Genomic DNA, 15,909 nt, shown 5'->3' on the forward strand with positions numbered 1-15,909 from the left:
ATAGCGCTGTGTACATTGAATAGTGCTCTAGAAATGCTAAGTAGTAGTAGTAGTAGATATGATAGAGGTCTATAAAATCACGAGTGGAGTGAAACAGGTAAATGCAAACCAGTTGTTTACTCTTCCAAAAAATAAAAAAATTAGGGTACACTCCATGAAGTTAGTAAGTAGTACATTTAAAAGAAATTGGAGAAAATACTTTTCCACTCAATGCACAAAAACTCTGGAATTAATTGCCAGAGGATGTGACAAAAGCTGTTAACATAACTAGGCTTTAAAATAAGTTTGGAGAAGTTCCTGAAAAAAAGTCTATAAACTGTTCTTACCCAGGTAGATTTGAAAGCCATGCTAATGACTGGGCATAAGCAATATAGAATCTGTCTTCTAAGTGCTGAAAAAAGTGCGAAAAGCGGAATATAAAAATCTAAATAAAAAAAATAAATATTTGGTATCCTTCCAGGTACTTATAACCTGGATTGGCCACTGTTGGAAACAGGATCCTGGGCTTGATGGACCCATTGGTCTCACCCAGTATGGCAGTTCTTATATTCTTATACCTTACAGCGCTAATGGTTTCTAAACTAGTCCTTGTGAGTTAGGTATTCAGTAAATCTCTAATGAATGTGCTTGAAATATACTTGCATATGCTGATTGTAAGAATCAGATTTCTGTGTGCGAATGTTTTTCATGCATATTTGTTAGGGATATCCTGAAACCCAGGCTAGCTGAGGGGGGCCACCGAAGGACTGGTTTAGGAACCACTGATGAAAAACACAATCAGGCTGATGCAATATCCGCACAGGGAAAAACAGGTGCTCATGATTGAGCGACCGCTTTCATAACTCATGACCATCCACTTCTCCCGGGCACGCGATGCAGTAGGCAAATGAGCCGCTGCGTTAAAAAGGAGACCCTAGAGGCAATTGTGCATCCCTAGCGCCTCCTTGGCATCGGGTGCCCGGGAGAAGTGGGCTGTGCACAGGTTAGGAAAACAGATGCTCGTAAAAATTGAGTGTCCCGTTTTCCTAACCTGTCCACCGTCAAGACATTTTTTATTTTCTTATTTTTTTTGTTCACGGAGACAGTGCATGCAAATCTATCTCATGCATATTCATTGTGGATATCTGGAAAAATAGACCTGTTTGTGGCTCTCAAGGACTGGAGCTGGCCACTCCTGGCCTAGTTCCCCCCCAAAATGTGGGGAGTCCCAGGGGTGGGGTTAGGTCAGACAGAGGAACTAAGCTGGCTACCATAGATTTTGAGTATGCAGCAGTTTCTGAGTGCAGAGACAGTACATTTAGTTAGCTATATTTATCCAGCTATATTTACAGTAAATCCATTTTCAGCCACAATTTAGCCAGCTTGGTTGCAGATGAAAGTACCCTACAACGTTTCCAGCTATCACAAAGAGGACTAATCACATGCTCAGCACCATTTTGGAAAACTGATTCCAGTGATTCTTTACAAAATATATTTGCAGAGACTAAGAATCAAGTTTATGGGCGTAGTTGGTTTGCAGTCCTTCCATCGAGCCTGGAGTTATATGCCCTGGCTTTCATTGTCATTTTGGTGTCCAAACACATGAAAGTACTTCTGATTCCATATTTGCAAAACTTAAACGGAGGAATCCTTCGCTGAGTATATGTAAGTTGAAAAAGGGTAAACAGAATCGATTTAAAGGCGGTAAGCACTGGCCTGAAGGGCATATTGCATTCTCAAACCACGTGACTTCTGCAGAGGTTTGCTGCATCGGTGCAGATGACAAGAGCAGGGGGAAGGTCCTCATCCAGTGTTTGATGGCTCTCGCAGCTTCTGAACACTGAAAAAGGATATTAGTGCAGAAAGGATGGCATGGGCCTCACCTTTAACGGAGAGGTAAGGGAGGACTCAGGGCCCACGTGGAGGTGCTTGCTTTCCTAACAACTTAGCAGGAACAGCTGTTAATTGCTGCTTGGATATGTCTTGTGCAGCTATTTCAAGCCTGTTTAATGTCTCCACAGAAGCTTTATAATAGCAGCAGGAGCAACAGTAATAAAACCGCACGTTTGCATCACACCCTCAGTTCTTTCCTCTGGATGTGGTGGGAACAAAGGTGTCATTACGTGCTGCAAGAAGTAAAAATCCTAGGATTAGAGCAAAAGCCGTTGGAATGTCATTAATTAATGCAGCATTTGGGGTGATTTGCATTTTGAGTACATGGCAAACTCTGAATGTAATCACTGCAGTGTCATTATCAGGTTTTACAGGCATTAAAACAGTTATTCCGTTGAAAAAAATGAGACTCTTTCTTCTTGGATCGAACAGAGTGGCTGCCATGTTGGTGCATTTGAATGCACAGAAATGAAGATGTATTGTTCTCAGTAAAAAGAAAAAGGAAATGAAGGTTAACAAAAACAAAAAATATATAAAGTGATACCTTTGTATTGGACTGACAGTACATTTCTTGACTAATTTTCGAGAGCTAATACTCTCTGCCTCAGGTCATTCTATTTTGACTTAAGGAAGAGGGTATTAGCTCTTGAAACTAGTCAAGAAATATATTAAAAGATAGCACCTTTCATATATATATATATATAGTGTTTTTATTTGATAACCTTTATTTCTGTGCATTCTTGCATAGAATTAATCTAACTCAGCCTTAATGGTAGACAAAGCTATAGTTTTAGAACAAAAAGTGAATGTGTTTCTGTAATTACACAAAGAACGGTAATTCTGAGGAAGTAAATGGAGCTGAGAAATTTTTGCAGTGCATTTTTTTAGAATTAGTACAGATAACCAGTAAAAGAGCAAACTGTTTGTGAAATAACCAGTTGGGATTAGAACCCATGGACTACTTGTTGGGTAGTGAAGCCTCATCGCTGGATCCCACCTCCTTCTTGCCTTGGATTTCTGATGTAGAACCTGTCCCACCATCCCTCTCTCATGTGTGCCAGTAGAGTTCCCTCAGAACTGGGTCTTTATAGCCTGACTTAAACAGCTCTCTTTTCGCAGGGCATCTTCCCAGAAACTTATATCCATCTCAAAGAGGCTACAGTAGAAGACAGAGGGTAGGTGTGTTTCCACGTCTCAGCCTGTCCCTGTCCCTTTCCCACCCCCACTGACCCATGCTGCTGAAAGTTTCCATATTCGGGCTTCAGTGTGGCTGGTTTAGTTTTTTATTACTGTCTAACTGAGGATACCATCCTATAGACAGCAGCCACTACACTATGAAGCCACTGAATCAAGGTGGCGTTTATAGTATTGGAGATGCAGAGAACTCATATTCTCAGCCAGCAGGATCCTTAATCAAGAATCAAACCTGTTACCCAGACTTGGCCCTCTGGCAGTACAGCTGTTAACTACTGTGCCATCAAGCTAGCCCTGACATAGTGGCTTTTAAACAGATACCAGAATTTTCCTATTAAGTGCATCTAAAGTGCATTTTATGATGTCAGAAACACAGAAAATATTTTTGAAAACGTCTCTGCATTTATTTATTTATTTCTTCGACATGTTATTTACCACTCTACAGAGGCCCAAAGTCTCTGTAGTTTCATTCTTAACTGCATCACTGAAAATAATATTCAGTATTGCTGCAAAGTCTATTTTAATTCTGTGCAACTGAAGAATCGACATCTTCCCTTCAAGGGCCTGCATTCCATGAGATGCCTACACTCCTGCCTTTAGAACCAGTCTGGGATCTTATTCTGCTGTTCATTTGTGGGCTTGCTGTCTGCAGATTCAGTCTTTACACAGTATGTGAGACTGTGGAGTCTTTTTTTTTTTTCTTTCTCTTTAGACAGCATGAGACTGTGATCCCAAGTGAGCTGCCTCTGGTCCAGGAGCTTACCACTACACTGAGGGAATGGGCTGTCATCTGGCACAGGCTCTATGTGGTAAGTTACTGCTTTCTTCTGCTTTCCCTGGGCAGGGGAAGGCCATTTGAGTAACTTCAACCTTATATGTTATCTCGTATCTTTAAGAAATGTCTGTTGGCAGAAACCTAAAAGCTCTGTGCCCTTTTAGATCAAGGTGCAATTTAACTTTAGTGAAGGTGAGAGAAGGATGAGGGAGTTTCCATGGGTTGGGAAGAGGGGTGGTAAGGGAATAGGAAGAGACAGATTGATTTAACTTGATTTTACAAGCTAATCCCAGCCGAGCTGGAACATTTGCGTGCCATTTAGTACACAAAACTATTATACTACAACATTCACTGCAGTTTGCCCTGACTCTTGAGTTGTATTCAGCTCCACAGTAATCAGCCTCAGCCTTAAAGATTTCTCATTTGCTGGAGATTCCTTACAGGTTGTGCTATCTTTTTTTTTTTTCCTTTGCACTCAGGCAGGCCAATCAATATCGATGGATTATGCACTCCTATCAGCAGATGGAGACAGACTAAACTGACTTGCTGAAGTCACCGACATATAGATCTGCCCCAGTATCAGCCTGCCAGTATTCTCCATCTCCAGCAGATGGTGGACGTGCATCTCCCTAGTGGGGATTGCCTGTAAGGAGAAAAAAAAAAGAAAAGATTGAGCTCCTGAGGTGACACCAGGCTGGTCCCTCCCTTAGTTAAGAAGAGAGCGTCTGAGGCAAGAGAGTGCTCAGCGGTGAAGGCTTGTACCCTCTCCCACTCTAACCACTGACTTGATCGTACTTTCAGCCAGGGAAGGGCTGAGCTCAGGTAAAGGAAAAGGGGGGGAAGTGATAGACCCCTTTTCCTTACCGGGTCATTTCTCTCCCTCGGCACTAAGAAACCCCAATTCCTCCCACCTTCTGGGAGTGAATGGAGAGTGGAGGCGGTGCGAGTTGGCAGATAGAGCAGCATTCATCCTAGACCCTACATCGTAGATTGGCTGTGTGGCAGGCGGCTAAGCCGCAGCAAAGCACACTTACAGGCCGATACAGTACAGTGCGCTCCGGTGGAGTGCACTGTTAACCGCATTTGGACACACGTTTTCGACGCGCTAGCTTTATCCCTTATTTAGTAAGGGATAATAGCGCGTAGAAAACCACGCGTCCAACCCCCCCCCCCCCCCCCCGAGACTAATAGCGCCGGCAACATGCAAATGCATGTTGATGGCCCTATTAGTCATTCCCGCATGATACAGAAAGTAAAATGTGGCAGCCAAGCCGCACATTTTACTTTCAGAAATTGGCGCCTACCCAAAGGTAGGTGCTAATTTCTGCCAGCACCAGGAAAGTGCACAGAAAAGCAGTAAAAACTGCTTTTCTGTGCACCTTCCGACTTAATATCATGGCGATATTAAGTTGGAGGTCCCAAAAGTTAAAAAGTAAAAAAAAATAAAAATAAAAATCGGCCCGCGGATCGCGGGTTGAAAACTGAACGCTCAATTTTGCTGGCATCCAGTTTCCGAACCCGTGGCTGTCAGCAGGTTTGAGAACCGACGCCGGCAAAATTGAGCGTCGGCTGTTAAACCCGTTGACCAGCCGCTGCTCCTGTACAAAAAGAGGCGCTAGGGACGCGCTAGTGTCCCTAGCGCCTCTTTTTACCGCGGGCACTATTTTGCATAGGCCACCCTCCTGAATCCTGAAAGTCGCGGGAGAGTGGCCTGTTAGGCCGTGGTCACTGATTTTTTTTCCTATGCGCTCAGGCACTTGTGTGAGTTTGCGCAGTGTGGCTGTGGCTTAGTCGGTGTGCATGTACGCGTGCATGTGTGTGCACAAGACCACAGCCTAGATTTGAGTGCGTACTTGAGTGGGTACAGCCACGCACACATTGGTGTGCGTGCAGGAGACCACGTGGAACGAGCGTGGCCTTTTCATGTTGGATAATGGCGTCGGGGCTAAAAAGTCTAAATGCTTTTCTATTTGTGTGGCTTGCCTAATCTGGGCCATCCAGTCGTTGCTCTCACTTCGCTTATGTCAGCGCTGTCTGGAGGCTCATATTGATTTGCCTCCCAATGATTTTGCTGCCATTGGGCATCCCACTTACCGATGGAGGACTTGGTGGAGAGGGGCACAGGAGGCGATACAATGGACTGTTCCCCTCCCCCCTTGTTCCCGATGGGAGGGAAATCCCTAGGGGAGGGCTTGAAGAGTGCCATGTTTGGTTCTATGGGTCCTGGTATAGATTCATCTTCCTTCTTCTGGGAGGAGTTTTTCCAGGGATTACAGGCCTTCTGAAAAGGCATCCAGCAGAGGCTAAGGAGGCCCGTAAGGTGGGGACATGTCATAGCTCTTCCCACTTGGTGTCCAAGTCAGGAAAATGCTGTAAAAAGGCTATCCCTGGTGAGTTTGAGGAGGATGAGGATCATGACCCGTCAGATGATTTCGGTGGTGACACGGGTTCCACATCTCTGCAAGTGGGTGAAATTCTGCCTGACTTGGAGCCACATAGGACTCTACTTGCTTCTTTCACAAGGATGAGCTGCCAGGTTTATTGACTTAGACTCCAAAAACACTTGGAGTAGACGGGAGTGACGCTACAGGATTAAAAAAAAAAGATCCTATCTTGGTTATCTGAGCAAGGCATCCCATTTCCACTCCTGGAACCAGTGCAAGAGTTAATTGACCTTGAGTGGAACACTCCAGAAACGAGTTTTAAAGGAGGGCGTTCCTTGGCAGGCCTGTACCCCTTGGATCCGAAGGCAAGGTATGTTGTGATTCCTAAAGGTTAATGTCTTGGTGTGTGTTGTCACCAAGTGAACCACCATCCCACTCGAAGGGGAAACAGTACTGAAGGATGTCCAGGATAGAAGGATTGAAGGCACCCTCAAGCAGGCGTTTGAAACAATGGCAATGAATTTGCAAATAGCTTCTTGCTGCTTCTTGGTGGTTCGAGCAGGTTTCCATTCATAGCGAGCTGTCATTAGAACCAGGAGCTGCACTTTTAGCTGATGCGGGCTGTGACTTGATGCGTATGGCCACTAGAGGTGTAGCCGCTTGTTGTGGCTCTAGAACTGGTCAGCAGATATGATTTCTAAATCAAATTTGACAAGGTTACCCTTTAAGGATTCTCTCTTGTTCAGGAGTGAGTTGGTGAAGATAACAAATCGATGGGGTACATCCAAGATTCCGCGATTGCCAGAGGACAAGAAAGCAGCATTGCATTTTTTTGTGGTGAGAGGTTGCTTCAGGGACTAGCAGTATTTTCACCCTTACAGAGGTGCAGCAAATCAGACGTCTCATCCCTTTGGAAGATCCCAGACCTTTCAACCTAAGAAGCCAAATAAGAATGCGAGCTCTGGGACCAGAGCATCTCAGTCTTCACAATGGTGTGGAGCCCATCCACCAGTTCTGGAGATAGGTGGACGTCTATCTTGCTTTAATCACAGGTGGGCCTAAATCATGATGGACTAGTGGGGTCCTGGATGTAATGAGAGATAGTTATGCTCTAGAATTTCTTCAGATTCCTTTGGATGCCTTTATGGTCTCTCCATGCAACTCACTAGCAATGAGTGTGACAGTAGAGGCTACATTGAGAAGGCTGATAGTCCCAGATCGCAAGAAAATATGGAGCGATATTCTATTTATTTTGTCATTCGCAAGAAGGAAGAGGGTTCCTTCTGACCGATCCTGGCTCTGAAGGGAGTTAGCTGGCATTTGCACATGACTCACTTCAGAATGGAAACCTTATGCTCTTTAATTATGGCAGTACAGAAAGCGATTTCTTCATTTTTCCATTCTAGGGCACCATTATCAGTTACAAACTCAACTGTTCAGTCTGGCTACAGTGCCAGGAACCGTCTCCAAGGTCATGGTGGTAGTAGTGGTGTCTCTGCACAAGGAACATAAGAACATGCCATACTGGGTCAGACCAAGGGTCCATCAAGCCCAGCATCCTGTTTCTAACAGTGGCCAATCCAGGCCATAAGAACCTGGCAAGTACCCAAAAACTAAGTCTATTCCAGGCTACTGATGCTAGTAATAGAAGAGAATAGAAGTGGCTATTTTCTAAGTCAACTTAATTAATAGCAGGTAATGGACTTCTCCTCCAAGAACTATCCAATCCTTTTTTAAACACAGCTACACTAACTGCACTAACCACATCCTCTGGCAACAAATTCCAGAGTTTAATTGTGCGTTGAGTGAAAAAGAACTTTCTCCAATTAGTTCTAAATGTGCCACATGCTAACTTCATGGAGTGCTCCCTAGTCTTTCTGTTATCTGAAAGAGTAAATAACTGATTCACATTAACCCGTTCTAGACCTCTCATGATTTTAAACACCTCTAACATATTCCCCCTTAGCCGTCTCTTCCCCAAGCTGAAAAGTCCTAACCTCGTTAGTCTTTCCTCATAGGGGAGCTGTTCCATTCCCTTTATCATTTTGGTCGCCCTTTTCTGTACCTTCTCCATCGCAACTCTTTTTTGAGATGCGGCGACCAGAATTGTACACAGTATTCAAGGTGCAGTCTCACCATGGAGCGATACAGAGGCATTATGACATTTTCCATTTTATTCACCATTCCCTTTCTAATAATTCCCAACATTCTGTTTGCTTTTTTGACTGCCGCAGCACACTGACCCGATGATTACAATGTGTTATCCACTATGACGCCTAGATCTCTTTCTTGGGTGGTAGCTCCTAATATGGAGCCTAACATTGTGTAACTATAGCATGGGTTACTTTTCCCTATATGCATCACCCAGCACTTCTCCACATTAAATTTCATCTGCCATTTGGATGCCCAATTTTCCAGTCTCAGAAGGTCTTCCTGCAATTTATCACAATCTGCTTGTAATTTAACTACTCTGAACAATTTTGTATCATCTACAAATTTGATCTATTTATTTATTTATTTAAAGGCTTTTATATACCGGAGTTCATGCACTAGTGCATACCACTTCGGTTTACACGGAACAAGGAACAGAAAATTACATCAAACAGATTGAACAATTAAACAAATATACAATTACATCCAACAATTGGGTATAAATAACATGGCTAACTTAGTAGGAACTTAGAGTTAGAGGTGAAGGAGAGAAATAGTACCAAGTGGTAATAGAACAATGTTAATAGCTAAATAATAAATATAAATAGTAAATACAAGTTCTTATAATAAATACAGGTGTTTACAGATTACAGTCTTCATGAAAAGTTTACGTCTACAGAATAGGGTTAAGTAAATAAGAACTGGCGGTTATTTCTATAGGAGTGAAGACTTCAAAACTAAGGTTACATCTGGATTAAGAGGTATTGGTGTAGCATGTTCAAATATTTAATGATTTGGAATTGTGAGACCAAGGATAAAATTAGGAGTTGTTTGATATGATTATAAAAGCGAGAATGATTCAAGTTCTGGGATGTGGTTCTGAGCTAGACCTTTAAGTGAAGGCTTTTGTAAAGAGCCAGGTCTTGAGTTTCTTTTTGAATGTTCGAGTACACGTTTCGAGGCGAATGTCCGTGGGGAGGGCATTCCAATGAAGGGGGCTGGCAGTCGAGAATGCACGTTTCTTGATTACCTCACTTGTCGTATTTCTTTCCAGATCATTTATAAATATATTGAAAAGTATGGTTCCCAATACAGATCCCTGAGGCACTCCACTGCCCGCTCCCTTCCACTGAGAAAATTGTCCATTTAATCCTGTCTTTAAGCCAGTTTGTAATCCACAAAAGGACATCACCATCTATCCCATGACTTTTTACTTTCCTACAGGGCATTCTAGTCCAGCTATATCTGGATGACTGGTTGATTTGAGTCAAGAATGTGGAACAGAGTTAATTGGCATCTCGCAAAGTAATCTGCCTCCTTCTGGAGCTAGGCTGGGTGGTGACCTTAGCGAAAAGCAGTTTACATCCGATGCAGACCTCGAAGTGCGATTTGATATGACTCAGGACAGAGTGTTCCTGCCAGAGAAGTGCATCTGGAAGTTGGTGACTTAAGTTCAGTCCTTGAGGCTGGCCATTTGTCCAATGGTGTGGACTTATCTGCGGTTCTTGGGGTCAATGGCGGCCATGTTGGAGGTAGTACCTTGGGCAAGGGAGCATATATGGCCACTTCAACGTGCGGTGTTCTCACAATGGAATCCGCAATCACTGGAGTACACGGTAAGGCTCCACTTGCCGATGGAAGTGAGCAAGCAGTTGCAGTGGTGGTTGCAAAGAAACCACCTCAGGAAAGGAGTGCCCTTGGAGACACTGGACTAGTTGGTGCTTATGACAGATGGGTCGAGTGGTGAGCATAATGTCATACAATGCCACACTGGTTATCTACATGAATCATCAGGGTGGAACCAAAATTCATCAGGTGTCCGTAATTGGCAGAGTTTCTTCTGGCATTATCTGCCTTTCATATTGCCAGGAAGGACAATGTGAGGGTCAATTTTCTCAGCAGATAGGCCTTAGACTCAGGAGAGGTGGAGCTGGCAGATAACACCTTTCCTCTAATAGTTTCTCGATGGGGTCAGCTGTATCTGGATTTAATAGCAAGCTACAGCAACATGAAGGTGTCACAGTTCTACAGGTGCAGAAAAGACCTGAGAGCATTGGGAGTTGATGCCATGGAAATGTGTGTTCCCTCCCTGGCCGATGATTGGCAGGGTAATTTGGAAGATTGCGAGTCATACTGAGACTGTGCTTCTGGTGTCTTTGGATTGGCCACGGAGACCATGATACACCAACCTCTCGATGACTCCTAGTAGGCAGTCCTATGAGACTGCTAGTCAGGGAGGATTTTCTGCATCAAGGGCCAATTGTACATAAAAATCCGTGTTGGTTCTATCTTACGGTTTGACCCTTGAGAGGGATCATCTGCTGAGGCGTGGTTTTTTCTGGCGGTGATTTCCACATTACTTAGTGCTAGAAAGTTTTCTAATTCTCTGACTTATATTAGAGTTTGGAGAGTATTTGAGAACTGGTGTGGGGTGAGAGGTTCTCACCCTCTCAGAGTAGAAATCTCACTGATTTTGGAATTTTTGCAGGAGGAATTGGTTAAGTGATTGGCCCTAAACATCCTGAAGATGCAGATGGCAGCTCTTGCATACTATTGAGAGCAGATTAATGGTAGGCTGTTGTCCTCCCATCCAGATGTGTCTAGGTTTTTGAAGGGAGTCAAGCATCTATGGCCTCCCTTGTGCCTACCAGTGCTTCTTTGGAACCTTATTCTGGTATTGAGCTTTTTGGCAGGCCCTGACTTTCGGCCGCTGTGTGATCTCTCCTTGCTGCTCTCTTTGAAAACAGTTTTCCTGATAGCGATCTATTTGGCGAGGCATATTTCTGAGCTGCAGGCTCTTTTTTGTCGTGAGCCATTTCTACAAATAACTCCAGGGGTGGTGCAGCTCAGAACTGTATCTTCCTTTTTGCTGAACCTGGTATCAAGTTCCAGTTAAATCAGTCTATTTCCCTGCCTCATCGGATAGGGAAAGATGAGCAGAATTTTTGTTTGTTATATGCCTTAGAAGTGAGGCAGCATGTGATGTAGTACTTGAAGGTTACTCGCTCTTTGAGGAAGCCTGATCATCTGTTCTCCATGTTGAAGGTAGACAAGAAAAACTGACATTGCGGGCAACAGGAGACCGTTGGGTTAAAGAGGTCATCATGGCTGCCCGTTGGATGCAGATGTTCCATGGCATAGACAAGTCAGGGCGCATTCCATTAGAGCACAGGCGGTCTTGCAGGTGGAGATATGGTTGTCTCCAATTAAGATTTGCCAGGCATCAATGTGGTCCTCCTTACATACTTTTTCCAAGCATTACTGCTTGGATGTTAAGGATCAAGAGGACACGGCCTTCATACAGACCGTGTTGACGGGAGCACAGGCAGCCTTCCACTCATTTCGGCAGTAGTTTTTGGTACATCCCAGTGGTGTGGCTTGGCCTTCCTGAGTGCAGAGGAGGGTGAAATTATTTCAACCTGATAATTTTCTTTCCTCTAAGGAAGGCAGGCCAATCCACAACCTGCCCTGGGCTGCCTACATGATTTTGTTTTCAGTTTGTCTCATATTAGGGCATGGTACAGTGTTCTTTGTTCTGAGTCGTTTGAAGGACTGGTAAGTGAAGAACCAGTCCCTAGGATGTATTTCTATTTTTATATAAAATGTTATGTCATTTTATTGTAAATTTTACTTTAATATGTTAATTTTATTCTAAGTCAATTTTATTGTAATTTTATTTTATTGTAATTTTATTACTGTTGTAAACCGTTATGATCGCTACACCGAATGACGGTATATAAAATCAGTAAATAAAATAAATAAATAGGATGTTACATTTTTTACTGAGCTCAGAACTTTTGAGTTGGCTGGAAGTAACGAGTCATTGGCTGTTAATAGTCATGGTTCAAATATAATCAGTTTGCCCACAATTTGGCTTTTCTAGAGATACTGGCAGGCTGATGTTGGGACAGGGCTATATACTATATGATGTCATCGAATCAGTTTACCCTGTCTCTATCTGCTGGTAGGATGTGGATTGGCCTGCCTTCCTTAGAGGAAAGGAAATTGTCAGGTAAGAAAGAATTAATGTCAGCTTTTTTGATCAATGTAACCATCATTCAAAGGTGATATTGCACTTGGGTTTTTGAGAGACCACAGAGATCCCTACTTCTCAGGGCACATGAGAAGGAGGAGTCCATGTGAGCTGAAAAGATCATCTATAGCCACCATTTGTATAATTCTTATGTTGGTCAAATTAAAGGCATCACAGCCCACACAGTTGATTTTTAACCAAGGCAAATATGGTCACTATAACTGCCTGTGCATTAGGATTGTGCTTAGAAATTAGTTCAATCAAATGTATTGGAATGCTTTCAGATTGTTTTCTGCTGTATGACTTAGCCTGCACTGTTTTCTCATGTGATTCTTGGCTCCCCTCTATTAGTATAGTCCAACCGGGGCTTCCAGCTTCTAGTGGTTTAGAGCCACAGAAGCCATGAACCCTGCAGAATGTTCTGGCCACAATCCATCGCTCACCGTTGTGATTCTAACCAAGTTGCTTAAACTTCCTCCCCATCGTCACACTTCATTTGCTACCTCTGCAGGCCAGAAACCATTGTAACCTTGGAATTTTATGTTGCACAGTGCTGAGTATGCATTGGCACCAGTCATGGCAAAGCACTAGATTATCGGCCGAATTTTAAAACGGGCGCGTGCGTAAAAATCGGCACTTACGCGTGTGGTCGGGCCCTGCGCGCCCCAGGTGCATTTTCAAAAGGGACCGGCCGTGTGCGTAAGTGCTGATGCGTGCACAACTGCCGGGCCTTGAAAATGGGGCGGGCCGGGAGTGTGGTCTGGGTGGGGAGGGGCGGGGCGGGACAGAGGCCATTAGTCGCTGTCCCGGGGAAGCGCGCACCAGCAGCAGGCCGGTGCGCGCAGATTACTTTTGCTCCAGAGGATCAGTAAGTAAGAAAACAAAACAGAAGTAAGTTTAAACAGTCCGCTTTAATTGGAGCGGACTGGGAGGGAACTGGGGAAGGCCCGATTGCTGCGCATAATTTACTAAATTCTCCCCCCCCCCTGCGTGCACCGTCCGCACATGCGCTCGCAGATTTTAAAATCCGGCGTGCGTGTGCATGCGGCCCACGGATGTTATGACATGCGCACACGTGTTATAAAACCTGCGCATCCGTGTGCGCAGGCTGGGAATCGTGCGCACGTGGACATGCACGCGCGCCTTTTAAATCTACCCCTAAGTGTTTTGGAGTGAGCACTGCTGCTGATTCAGTTCACAATTGTGCCGTCTTAATAAGGCAGAAGAATGGTTTAATTCAGCTGCAGGCCAGCTTTTGGTCCACTTGGGAAAGCCAGCCAGCTTCCCAGCCCATTTTATTTCTGCACATCCAAACTAGTTTTTATGACCTCAATAAAATAATGGTAGAAGCAAGCAGCAGCCCTGTAATTATGGTGAGGGGAGTGCTCTAGTTTCTTGCTTTTCTGCTTTCTTGCGATATTGAGCCTATAAGTGCTAAAATTTAGAAAGAGGGATGATTCACGTTTCCATGATTTTGCCTTTAGGCAGCATAAGAAAACCAGGTTATAATTGTGCATAATCAAAATAAATACTTGTTAACTATTTGGTCCCAGATAAGGGTGGGGTGGGGATCAATTGACCCAAATTTCTCTATGGGGAATGATTAGAGTTAAAAAAAAACCAAATTGCAACTGATATGAAAGTAGATATTCAGTGAAAATATAAAAAAGTAAGATATTCGACCTAGCCTGAGAAAAGAAATAAGGAACATGCTATGGATGCTTCATATACATTCTCCACCGCACATAGAAATAAAAAAAAACTCCAGCCATTCACCCAAACACTCGCACACTATTTTTTAGTCACCTCTGGCTGTCCTCAAACTCGATGGCCTTTATTCCCACTCCAGGCTACTGTTACGTCAAGCCCGAATGCTGCTGCTGTCGCATGGCTCTCTTTACTGAATCTGATACTTTAAAAAGACATTTCTACACATTTAAGGGAAGGCTGGAGAAAATATAGGAAAACTAGCTGCTACAAAATCCTCTATTTGTATTCTATCAGATAAGATGCAAAATTAATATTAACAATCTTCCTTATTTTTAAAGATTGAATGAAGTTCCCAGTGTTAAAGGGTGCTGCTTTTAAAGGGTCAGTACTGCTTTACCCTAAATCTTAATTATGGTCTCGTTTATTTTCCTGGACCAAGCAATACCATGTTCACCTCCTCACCACAGCCTCTAAGTCACCGCACATTTATGATTTATAGCAAGAGGCAAGCAGTGCTCTTTTTGCCTGTAACTGCAGCCAGAAACACGTTTCCTCCAGAGAACCACTGTGTGGCATGGCATCAGTGCTTTTGAGTACAGTCATTTTTTTATTTTTTTTTAATTCATTTGCCTAGAGGAGAATTGTTAACTCTGTGCAGCTGTCCGTGCATGGGAGTGACCCATTCAGAGTAACATGAGAAATGTGGCCTTGTAATATATTCTCAGAGCACAGCCTATCCCCATCACCCCTCCTCCCTGGGTCTTAACCTGATATAAATGTTAGACTGTGGTAATACTGTACCATGCCTAAGCATTTCTCCGGGGCACAGGTCCAGTCCAGGGTAATGACAGAGTCAGAGAAGCAGGGACTCTTCAGTTTTTCTTTTATTTAGCCCAGTTGCTCCGGAATGTATCCTTGCTACCTGGATAACCTAAAATATGGTCATAAGCCAGTTTTAGTACCTCAAATTATTGATCTATGGGGTAACTATGACAATTAATGAGCAAAGTTAATTGTGTCCATGATCAGCTACTCCAGCAGTGCTCAAATCAGTTCTTGGACTCCTTTAGACAGTCGCATTTTCAGGATATCCCTAATGAGTATGGATGAGATATATTTGCATACATTGGAGGCAGTGCAAGCAAATCTATCTCATGCATATTCATTAGGATTGCCCTGAAAACCTGCTTATCTTGGGGGGGGGGGGGGGGACCGGGACCGGGACCGGGACCCATAGTCTGGTCTGGGCACCACTGAGGTGCTCAGTGCAGTACCTGAAGCTCTTGTAGAAGGGGCCATTGGACTAACCTTTGCTTGTGCTGTTTCTGTCTGCCCATCAGAACAACAAGACAACGCTCTTCCGCTATCTACAGCAAATGATTTACAGCCTGATCGAGTGGCGGTCCCAGATCCTCTCCGGAACGCTTCCCAAAGATGAGCTCCTGGAACTGAGGAAGAAAGTCACAGCTAAGATTGACTATGGAAACAGGTATAGGGGAGGAGTGCTCTCCAAGCACATCGCAACCCAGAAACCATCACTCTCATTATTAATACCTTTTCATACCTTTATCCCAAGTACGGCATCGTTAATATATAAGGGATGCATGATACAAAATGGTGTGGGAAGTTGAGTTGTGTAGAAGAGGGGGAGCGGTTCAGCAGGTACCTGATTACTTTGTAATTTAGCTGTGATCTAAGGCCCATGCCCCTACTCTTCAGAAACGCACCAGGTGGTCTTTAATGTTGCATAGTTTTGCACTTCATTCCAAGGTTGGTAACAGGGCACACCC

The 15,909-nt window shown here is 43.9% G+C and overlaps 1 protein-coding gene across 1 annotated transcript in view; it reads left to right on the plus strand.

Moving 5' to 3' along the window:
• The window catches only part of LOC115081971 (dedicator of cytokinesis protein 5-like), a gene marked incomplete at its 3' end in the record, with an annotated part of 108,351 nt that extends 92,743 nt beyond the window's left edge, over positions 1-15,608 (plus strand). The window contains exons 4-6 of the mRNA XM_029586208.1: positions 2,992-3,047; positions 3,779-3,875; positions 15,460-15,608. Of these exons, the coding sequence (XP_029442068.1) occupies positions 2,992-3,047; positions 3,779-3,875; positions 15,460-15,608 (302 nt within the window). The remainder of the gene's footprint in view (positions 1-2,991; positions 3,048-3,778; positions 3,876-15,459) is intronic.
• Positions 15,609-15,909: the final 301 nt, after the last annotated feature.

Source organism: Rhinatrema bivittatum, unplaced genomic scaffold (genome assembly GCF_901001135.1).
Source record: "Rhinatrema bivittatum unplaced genomic scaffold, aRhiBiv1.1, whole genome shotgun sequence".
Lineage (NCBI taxonomy): Eukaryota > Metazoa > Chordata > Amphibia > Gymnophiona > Rhinatrematidae > Rhinatrema > Rhinatrema bivittatum.